The 11,389-nt window shown below is 37.9% G+C and overlaps 1 protein-coding gene and 1 non-coding gene across 2 annotated transcripts in view; both read left to right on the forward strand.

Annotated features, from left to right (window-relative positions):
* Positions 1-5,941, forward strand: part of LOC104951497 (ribosomal biogenesis protein LAS1L) — a gene marked incomplete at its 3' end in the record, with an annotated part of 14,410 nt that extends 8,469 nt beyond the window's left edge. Inside the window, exons 3-5 of the mRNA XM_010778159.1 lie at positions 4,743-4,828; positions 5,291-5,363; positions 5,828-5,941. Of these exons, the coding sequence (XP_010776461.1) occupies positions 4,743-4,828; positions 5,291-5,363; positions 5,828-5,941 (273 nt within the window). The remainder of the gene's footprint in view (positions 1-4,742; positions 4,829-5,290; positions 5,364-5,827) is intronic.
* A 3,707-nt stretch (positions 5,942-9,648) lies between these two features.
* trnas-aga (transfer RNA serine (anticodon AGA)) lies at positions 9,649-9,730 on the forward strand. The gene has a single exon. It is a non-coding gene; the product is annotated as a tRNA-Ser (tRNA).
* Positions 9,731-11,389: the final 1,659 nt, after the last annotated feature.

The raw sequence follows: 11,389 nt of genomic DNA on the forward strand, positions 1-11,389 counted from the left end.
CTCGTCTCGAGCGCGCATAGAAGAAGGTTTCTTTATCAGTGTGCTCAGCAGTACAGTGTAGATCTCGTCAATCGAAAAACTGAACACCGGTCTTCTCCAACCACCGCAGCAGATATATATATATAAGACATCAAAACAAATAAAAAGTGCCAAGAGAATGTTTTGGAGATGTGCAAATTATAATACACATATAATAGAAATAATTGCAAGAGACGTCCTGGCACACAGTACATGGAATGATTATTAGGTAATAATTAAATGATAAACAGATGAATGTTTATGGATCGTTCCTTTTCCTTAAAACTGGTCGCTTATACCCGCATTCGCTGTGGAATACAACATGGTCTGATTTTGCTGGAGTAATTAATAATAAGAAGCTAATCTATTTACTGGTGAAGTTATCATCCCCTCTAGTAATTAAATCTTTCATAACATGGTTGTGTTTATTATTGCTACATCATCTATTACTATTCATTATATGATTATAATCATCGACAGATGGACAAGAAACAAATGATTAAACACTGAAAAAGGATTTAAAAAGACAATAATAATACAAGTAATGAGTTTATTTTATCCTTAGGGTGATGTGTAGCATTAAAAACAAGTGGTTCATCATAAGAGACTATTGTAAATATATAAATAAACATTGTTGTAAGATATACTAATATTTACTGTTACACCCCTTATCCCTAGACATGCCAGTGCTTTTAAATAAGGGGTTTATATTGTGTGGTATTTGAGTTTACAGTCGGTGGCCATTTAAAGGATGCCGTCCACACGGGTACCCACAAGCAGCGTCCGCGCCCTTGCCGGTGGGCGTGTCCCCTGGCGTGCGACAACAACCAATGAACAATTAATGTCCCGCCCCGGAACCACAAGCACGCGGTTATTGATTTGGGGCCCCTAGAGCTTGTACCTGGCATATGATTTGATTGGCTGGCGCTTCGTCTAAGATTGAAAAAGTTGAACTTTTCTCAACGGTTCGCGAAGCGAGCAAACGGAGGAAAAGAGAGCGACTGCCATCTTGATGTATCAGTTTAACATTGTCACTGTCGTTTTCATTTGTTTATGTCTATTTGATTTGTTTATCAATATATAAAGATGAAAGTACAGCACTCTGTTTGGTTTTGAATGTCCGATAGAAGAAAGGTTGGATTATGATTCATATTATCACAAAGCACTTTTTGTTATAAATTGGTTATGAAAAAATGTATTATGGACCAGCTGTGGGGATAATAACCAGTTAGAAGATGAATGTAAATGAACTCTAATATAGAAGGAATTTGTCTAAAAACAACAGGTTCAGATAAAATGAAATCAATTTTCTATGTTAGATATTGACAGAACATTTTTATTTGCAAACATTTTGTGACAAAAAAGTAAAAATACTTATACAGAAACCATTTTTCACTTCCTCAAATCAAGGAGTTGCCAAAAATAATGATAGGTTTTAGTTTTTAAAAAGTTACATTTTTTTAATTACATGAAAACACACACAACACACACACACACAAACACACAGACAGCACCACACACACACAGCACACACACGGACACACACACCACACACACACACAACACCAGACACACACACACACCAACACACACACACACACACACACAGACACAACACACACACACACCACACACACACACACACACACACAACACACACCCACACACACATACGCACACACACGACATTCAGAAATTTGTTTTTGATTATACTACATCCGAACTCCAAGTTAAAGTACGCACACACCGTCTCTTAGTGTTTATATTTTGATTATACTTAAAGGAGTTCTTTGTTGTTGTGACAGGCTAAAACCCTAAACTCGCCTGTTCTCCAGATTCCCAAATCCTCTCATCTCTCTGAATCGTCATCTCCAAAAAAATTTGAAATGGACCCCCAGTCTCTCGTAACCCTTCACTGCTATTCACTAAACACACAGACACAAACCAACATGGAAAAAATTATAAAAAATAAAACAGTTTCTTTCCAGTAAATGATTTGTTCCGCCCGAAGTCTTCTGTGCATAAAAAAAAATACGCCAAAAAAAAAACAGTTCTGTATGATGAGATAATAACACAGAAATATTTCAAATAATTAACTCTGAATTGTATCGATTTAAATTACACAATGAACCTGCAAATTAAGTCTTTATTTAACAAAACTATGTATTGTCATTTTTCAAGATATTAAGACATCGTTTTAAGATTTTAACGTCATTATGCTGTCCTGATAGATAAGGTATTCTCGGACAAATATTTTTATTTTGATTTAATTCTTAAAGTTGTTATAAGTCCATTCTGATTACATACTAAGTCATTCTATTTTGAGAGTATCAGTTTTACTCTTTATTTTGGGGAGATTTACTCATTATTCAGGATCAAAGTTATTATTTTGAGATATTATGTCAATAATTTTTTTTTAAAAACATACTTTTTATTATTAATTAATTCAACATTTTACACTGTAATCTTTCTTTTCCTTTTTAATAATATTGGCAGGAATGGTCTTCCATACAGGCTTCCCCTTCCCGGGTGCTGCCCAGTTTCTTACCCGATTTGAAGCTCCCGTCACTCGGGGAGAGAAAGAGGTTAAAGAGGGGGTGGAAGGAAGGGGGAGGAAGGGGGAGGAGAGGAGAAGGTCCGGCTCCTTCAGCACGGAGTTTAACTTCTTTAAACAACTTTAACTCCTTTTTATTTCATGTTAAAAATTAAACCTCCGCGAATTTTCCCAGGCAGCGGTGAGCGCCAGGCAGAGAGGCCGGCGAAGGGACGCTATTCCCCGGGGAAGAAAAACAGCGACATGTCGGGGGGATCCAGGCGAGTGGATGTGACTGCAGAAGACGGGGAAAACCCTCCGAGACTACCCGCTCCTGGTAAACAACATGCGGGGGAAGTTTAACCACTTTAACCCAGAGTTAAAAAAGCTCCTGTTTTGAAGTTTAAACAGTTTTGAGACCAGATCTGAGGTGTGTGTTAATGCAGCTGTTAACACAGGAAAACCAGACTTAACCATAAGAAAAAAGGTAGAGAAATAGTCACTTGAAAATTCTAAGAAACTATTATTATGCATTTTCTATGCTTAAAAATTACTTTATTAAAGTATCTCTGACATAGAAAATAAAAGTAATATTATCACGCTGTTTAGTTTATATAAACGAGATATTACATTATTTTAGGGAAATAGCTTTTACTTTATTTTCTAACAGAATGGGATTTAAAAAAATGGGCTCTGTTTTAGATTAGTTCACCGTTAGGATGTCCCGCCCTTAGCCTATCATTGCACAATGTGTTGGCTGCGCTAGCCAATAGGAGCGTGAGAGTTACACAGGTGATGGTCACTATGTTCTCGTTTAGATTTTTTGTTCTCGTGTCCAGAGAGGAGGATGGAGGAGAGAAAGAGAACGGCGGAGGCAGAAGGAGGAGGAAGAAGCAGGAGGAGGAGGAAAGAGGAGGAGAAGATCCCTCATCATATCGCCGGCAATATCCATAAGACCACCAGGGAACTTCCCATCATGCACTGGGAGGATTTGAGCCAGCGAATAGCAGAGCTGGAGCATGCAGGAGAGGAAGCGAGAAGGTCAAAGGTGAGTGACCAAGAGAGTCAGGGGCCGTTCTCAATGTCGAGTAAAGCTGCTGCAGAGCCATCTGTCATCGTCACTACCGATCCGTCCCCTGCCAGATCTGTTACTGCGCATGTGCGAGATAACAGTCGCCAATAGTTGGACAACTCCGGACGGCAAAACCAGGATGGACACTTGACACAGTGGCTTTTTTGGCAAAGCTGAAAAAGAAAACCTCGAAGAGTTATTGGTAATTACAACGAGACTTCACTATTATTTAACAACTCTTTTTATGGGGTTCTTTTATTTGGGGTTAAGTACATTGTCAGAATAAGTGAGAAATGGATTTAACTTCTGTTAGACAGCTGTCATACTGAATAAATATTTACTGTGAATGTATGCAAAAATGTATGGCATATAGCTGTCTAACAGAAGTTAAATCCATTGACAGCCACTATTTCAAGTATACTACGTCATCGAGTGGCGCCGAAGGACCGTTTAAATGCCCAGCATTCGGCGCCACTCGATGACGTAGTATACTTGAAATAGTGGCTCTGCAGCAGCTTTACTCGACATTGAGAAACGGCCTCGGTTTCTGTTAGTGGTGTTATTGCTCTAAAGACTACATTTCCCACAATGCTCGGTGTCCTCGCAGACGACTTCCTGTCAGCGTTGCTTATTGAAAATGCAATGTCTGGAACGTCATGCAGACTTTTATGTTTTAGCATGAATTCCCCATCGCTCTGATTCACTATTAAGCGCAGCAGAGGATCATGGGTAATGTAGTTTTTATAGCTGTTTCGCCAGACAGAGAAAAACTGATTTGAGTTCATTATTGGAGGATATTTTTAATATTGAATATTTTAATGTGATTACATTGTCTTTACATCTATGATTATAAAATATTAAAAGTGGACAGGACTTTATAAATATTAACTTCTTCCTCCTTTTTCTACATTAAATATCTTATTATGTTGTTAATCCAGGTGTTCTTGTTTTGTTTTATTATTAATATTCTGTATTTATTTAATTTTACACAGACTAAATATAAACATATAATCTAAATTGAATGATTTCACAATATTCTTTACCATTTTTCATATTTTTCGTCCTAATATTGTAATAAATCAATTAAATGATAATGTTGTTATTGTTGTTTACCTGCAGAGGCCGGAGGAGGGCGAGTGGAGAGACGTTTGGGAGGAAGACGAGGAAGACTTAAGGAAGTGCCGCGTCGCTGTCGTGTCGTCACGGTAACACAACAACAGCGACAACAACATATTTTAATTAATTTATATTTTATTCTTTTAATCATATTTTTATTTTCATTTATTCTACAAGGTTTTCCTGGAAGACAAAAGTAATATTAACGTTTAAAAAAATAACTTGTTTTGTTATTATTAATAACCTTTGTTTTTATGATTTTATTCACATGTTTTTATATCATTCCTTAACCTGTTAAAATATATTATAATAATAATAATACATTTGTGAATTTATTTCAACATAACTACATTTTGAAGTTTCAAAAACTACAGAAAAAGACGAATAAATAAAATAATTTAGAAATTCAGGAGAATATTTTCAATTTCAATAAAAAAATGAAAAAATGGAAATTAATTTATCTGCTAGTAATAATAATAATAATAATAATAATAATAGAGGATGACGATAATAGATTATAGTATTAGTCCTTGTTTGTTTCCTGTTTTCAGATTTCAGCACCACAAAAACCTGCAGCTGTGCTTCGTCAACAACAGCGACAGCGAGGAGGACGAGGAGAAAGAGGTGATTATATAACACATATTTTAGGGATTGCACAAGAAAATAGCAGCCGCTCAATTTGAAAGATGTGCAGGAACATCAGGCTGGTCTGCAGCGACGCTTTTTCATTAGAGCTTTAAAGCCGTCTGTAAAACTACAGATAACAAATGAGACTTTTGGCTAAATCTGGCATTCTTTAAAACTTCCTAATAATACCTTAAAGCAGAACTCGTACCCATTACCGCTTTGGGGGTTTAATAACTGTCTGCCTCTGCCTCTATGTAAGTTCAGGCATTATTTATTCGTGTTTCCTTACGCCTCATACCCGTGAATATCTCAGAACGGGGACAGCATTTCTTCAGATCTGCTACAAACTGAAGCACGAACACACTGTTGGACATGAAGGATGAATCCTCTCCTTGTGACTTTCGTCTCCACGTATTCCGTGCTGCAGTAACTAAACTAAAGTTACCTTCACTTTCCGTCAGGTTTCAAAGGGAGCGGGGCAGAATGGATGCCGAGGCGCCGGATTGAAACAGGAAGTGGTGTCGGCTCTGAGGAGGCTGAGGGACGAGCTGCTGGCCAATCAGAGAGAGGGAGGGGTGAGTTACACACTGATATCTCCACAGTGCAGAGATGGCAAAAGTACATCCTGTACTCAAGTAGAAGTACACACATCCTTTACTCAAGTAGAAGTACACACATCCTGTACTCAAGTAGAAGTACACACATCCTGTACTCAAGTAGAAGTACACACATCCTTTACTCAAGTAGAAGTACACACATCCTGTACTCAAGTAGAAGTACACACACCCTTTACTCAAGTAGAAGTACAGATACTCGTGTTTAAAAATACTCTGGTAAAAGTAGAAGTACTGACTAAACTTCTTTAGTCAAGTAAAAGTAAAGAGGCTTTGAAATGTAATTAAAGGTCCCATGTCATGCCTTTCCGGTTCTTACCCGTCCCCTTGTGTGTTATGAAGGTTTGTCTGCATGTGAACGGTCTGCAGAGTCACAAACCCTCAGAGTACACCCTGTAGGAGTAAAACTCTAACACAGAGAAGACCTGTCTATGCTGCCCCAGAACGCCTCGTTGGACATTTCTCTTTTTCGTTTACTTCCTGGGTTCTGTGACGTATTTCGGGTATAGTGACGTAACGTAACGTCTGCGAAGCCGTTACGTTTGGACCAATCCGCGGACTTCCTCACACACACACACTCGACGGGACGTTGCGAGGTTCGCTGCTGCGAGGAGCGGACACTGTGAGCTGGCTCACTGGTGTGGGGTCTGCGAGACAGCGAGACACGCGGAACTCAGCCTGAGCACACNGACGAAACGGATGCGAGACGGGGGTGGGGGTAAGATCGTTGGGCTGGTCTGTGGGGCGATGCGGAGATGGGTTTCGTGGGTGGGAGATTATGTGTAAGTGTGTGAGGGCGAGGTAAGGGAGGGCTACGGGGGGGCCTCTAGCTGAGGTGTGTGTTGTCGGTCCGGTAGGGGGTGGGGGTGGGGGGGGGACTACACGTGATGCCTTGCACCTTGTGTTATAGGAGACCTTTGACAGAGGGCACAATGTTACTATAGAGCTCTCTGTTGGGCGGCAACGCCAGCTTCTGTATCTTGGGTTCTATTTCCAATAGTTATTACTACATTGTCTTGATGGGGTCATTTTTTCTGTAAATGTAAATAAATAATTTATATCACGAAATGTAACATGCTGTGTCGCTCATTGTTCTTATTTTACAATTATTTTAACACAGAAGGCTATTAGCAATTTTACTGGTAACAGGTTTTTTCTTATTTTTCTAAATTCAATGTTCAGAAGCTTTATTGTCATATTAACAACAGGTACATGATTAGAGCATACAGTATATTTAAGACAAGAAATTAAGAATTAAAATAGTGCTAGTCACATAAAAGTATGTCAAATGCAGGAATAAGTTGTGAAATAGAAAAAGATTAAACAGAATGTAAAATGAAATACTGTACAGATGTTTGTGCTATAAACATTTAAGCGATGGCACCTCAAAACTCACTTTGCTTAGCCAAGGGGCCACTTTAGTTAATAGATAGAAGTTAATAAACACAGAACAGTGTGGGATGTGGTTTGGATCTATATGAATTGTATTTCTATTATTCTATTTTGATCCTTTTTCGTGTACGCTGGCACCATATGTACACTCAAATAACACAACGGTTTATAAATTAGAAAACAGTGGCAGGGTCCCCTGTATCCTGGCCTGTGGCTGTAAGTACTCATGTTTTGAATGCGTATTACTTTTGTTTAGAGATTATGTTTTTTTTATTTTGTTATGGGATGCGAGGATTACAATATACACACCTTTTCAAATGTCCAAATATTTCCATGCCATTTCAGTTGCTGTCTCCTTGCAATCTCGCTTTATGAAAGAGGGAAAAGCATGTAAAGGTCACTTAATACACATTATCTTGCACGATTATGGCCAAAATGATCATCAAAATGATTTTGATAAATATTGAGGTCACAATTATTTACCAGTATTATTCATTGGTGCAAGTGAACATTTTTAAAAATGAGGGCTCTCCGATAAATAAGCACAGGAATTATTAAGGATAAATTCAAGATAAATGTTGCATTTCAAAGTTAAATGCAACAAACTTGTGCACTTTGAGATCAACAGTATGTGATAGAGTGAGATGATAGAGAATCTTGTGATATTGTTAACATTTTAATCATAAACACACATGATGGGTGGATTTGAATGTCAATGGTGCAGCATAGAGGCAGACATCCACACAGCATGGTGAACGAGACGGCTGCGTGTTTCAAGGTCGGTGGAATTGCAAGCTACCCAGAAGTCAAATCGAAACATGTCTAACACTCATATTGTACTTTTTTCATCATATTTTTGCCATACTATACTATGACTTTTACTTTTGTTTGACATACTATGATTTTATAAAATAGGACTTTTTGATGATATTTTCTAAATACAATATGTATACATGTTTATGATACTGTGACTTTATCATACTGGGACTTTAACATATTTCTGACATACTAAGTCGTTTTTCAGATTTGTTGGACATACTATAGCCTACTGTCACCTTTTATGATATGTTTTGTTATACTATGTTTTTCTGGCATACTTTTTTTGACATCTTATCTTAATATTATATTTGGTTTTATTCAACATAGGCCTACTACATTATGATTTATTTGTTTACATACTATATTAGGACGTTTTTTCTGCATTGAGTACTTCTAAAACTACTACTTTAACTTAAATAACACTGTAATTGCAGAAATCTAATACTGTTTATATTGTTACAGATATGCGAACCAAGCAAAGGCTCTTCATATCACCTCCACCAGTGTTTCTTCGTATCCATTTTGACACACAGTTTCCAAAACCCCACAAACCCAACAGGAAATAGCTTCATCAAAAATAATGAGAGCAGCAAAACTGGTTAAGATATCATTCTATATACATTCATGTTTTATCTTGGCCTCGACATATTGTGTTCAGTTGTCGCTGTTTTAACCAACGTTTTAATGTGGAGTGCACATAAAGAGAAACGTCACTGAATGTTAATCAGCAACATGTTTCCAAACACCGCCACTAGATGGTGCTGTGGTCCCTTTAACAGCAGTTTTTCACCACAGGCAATAATTCTAGAAGCGATTGTGCATGATTGTTTCCAGTTTTTGTATCACTCAGCAACTCGAAGTAAAACGTTTTATCACTACGTTTATCTTCCAACTTTATGACATCCATGGTATCAAGTTGTAGCCTACTATTTATATGGCACCGGCTGCCCGATCTGCAATCTATAATCCAATCATGATAATTGCTGTCCATTGAAGATGGACCTAAGCCAATCACGCCGCGAGTTCACAATGGACATAGTCAATCACGTCACGGCATCACCTTGGACAGAGCCACTGTATTTATTATAACACAACATTGTCCGCTACTACATCGTTAATGAACGATTTTAGTACGTGTAATCCTAACATCTTCCGCGTTGCAAGCGACGTGTCCCTTACAATAACGCTGATATTCATACATGTTTATCATAATTTGCTTGAAAATACCACTTTTTCTTCTGTTATTTCCTTGTCAACGCTGTTGGAGATGGAATGGGCGGGTACCATCAGTTTCAATGGCACGTGGCGATACACTGCCCTGTCATTGGTCTGTTAGGACCTGTTAGGACTTGGGTCGGTAAAGTGTTAGGAATTGTTAGGACTTTGTTAGGATGTTGTTAAGAAATGGAAGGAATTGTTAGAATTAGCGTTAGGGCGCAACCTGTATATAGTATGAAGTTGTCGTGGCCGAGTGGTTAAGGCGATGGACTAGAAATCCATTGGGATCTTCCCGCGCAGGTTCGAATCCTGCCGACAACGTATCTTTTCTGTTTGATTTCTCAAAGGAGAAACTTCAATGGTCAGACAAAAGGCGTCGAGAAAGCGGTTACAGTCCCCTTCGAAAAAAATGTGAGGTAGGGTCAGAGGTGTTTTTGTGATGTGTGAGCTCTAGTGATGATCTACTTCATTAACATATAAACGCGGAAATACATAAATTCAGTACATTACAAAAATGTAGATATTTACCCATGTCAACTATGAAGGTGTATTTATTAAGGCATGTAAATACATTTTACATGTATGGTAAGTAAAGCAATTATGCATTTATACTTTTAAGAAACAATATTTAAGTGTTTATATACCGCGGTCTGTGTGTGATTAATCTGAAATAAGGAAGCATTTGTATGAACTGAAATGCTCATCGTAAAATGTCTAGGCCCAGACTCTTTCTCTCTTATCTCCCTGCTATTAACTGTTAAGCCCCATGCCCCCGCAGGCGGGTGCAAAACGCAACATCTTGCAAGAAACAGCGTCTGAGGGCTTCTTACCATTTAAAAAACTATGAATGTGTCATATCCACTTAACGGGAAGAAACTCAGCTAACTGACAATATGAACATTTTTAGCTAAATGAAACACAAGGGTAATAACAAAGGCTCTGAATTAGCCCTGAGCGAAAAAATGCGAAGGCACTTAGCACAGAACTCTCGGTAAAATACCCTCATTACTTATCGGATCTGCACAAACAAGATATCGATTAGCAAACTGAGATTCCACAGATTCCAGAAATATAAGTATCATCAGTGAGCAACCAGAACTCGCGACAGGGGAAGCAAACTCAGACATCACACAACGTAGCTTTACGGGTCAAACACAGAGATATTCTTACCTTTGCTGTTGTTCTGATCAAAAGTTGTGTTCAATGGCATTAAAACGATAACAACGCTGCTGAAGGTTAATCCAATGGTTAATCCAATGTGTCTGTGTCCCTTTGAAATGATTACTGATAATCCATCTTCATATTTACTAGTTTGAGCCTAGGTTTCAGTTTTCAGTTTTCAGTGCATAACATAGCTTTTGACAGCGTGCGCGTCACTCTCACTCCTAAATGGTAACGTGTGTGTATGTGGAACCTCCCCTTCGATTCTATTGGCTTTAACTGTTGAAAACAGGTGTCAATCACCAAAATCGACCAATGCGTTCCAGAGAAACGTCAAATACACCCAAATACACCCAAAGGTGATTTTTATTTTGCTAAACCTCTCTAAAAAGGTCAAATGTCACTTTTTTTGCATCAATCTTGATACAGGGTAGTTATTATATGTTATAGTTTGGATTCTTAAAGCTTTTAGTCTACTATCCCATCATTCAAGGGTGGTTTTCACTAAGTAATGTGGTTTTTTTGGACGGACACTATCATTTAAAATGTTTTATGTTCAATCTGAATTTACTTTAAAATAAAACACTTCTATATTGATTCTGACTTTTCTAAACCCAACTCAGGTTTATCATTGCTTTGAGAAAACAGATTATTAATTTTCCCCTTTTAGAAGTGAAGAAATGGTAATTTGTTCTGGGAATGTCATTTTCGAGCCTGATGCCTGAAAAACAGGCTTGGGGCTTAGCAGGTTAATGCATTTGAGAGTCTTATGTGCACAGGCTACAGGATTGGTTGGTTTTTCAATAATTGATTTTAAAA

This window comes from Notothenia coriiceps, unplaced genomic scaffold (genome assembly GCF_000735185.1).
Source record: "Notothenia coriiceps isolate Sejong01 unplaced genomic scaffold, NC01 NC01_scaffold00018999, whole genome shotgun sequence".
Classification (NCBI taxonomy): domain Eukaryota; kingdom Metazoa; phylum Chordata; class Actinopteri; order Perciformes; family Nototheniidae; genus Notothenia; species Notothenia coriiceps.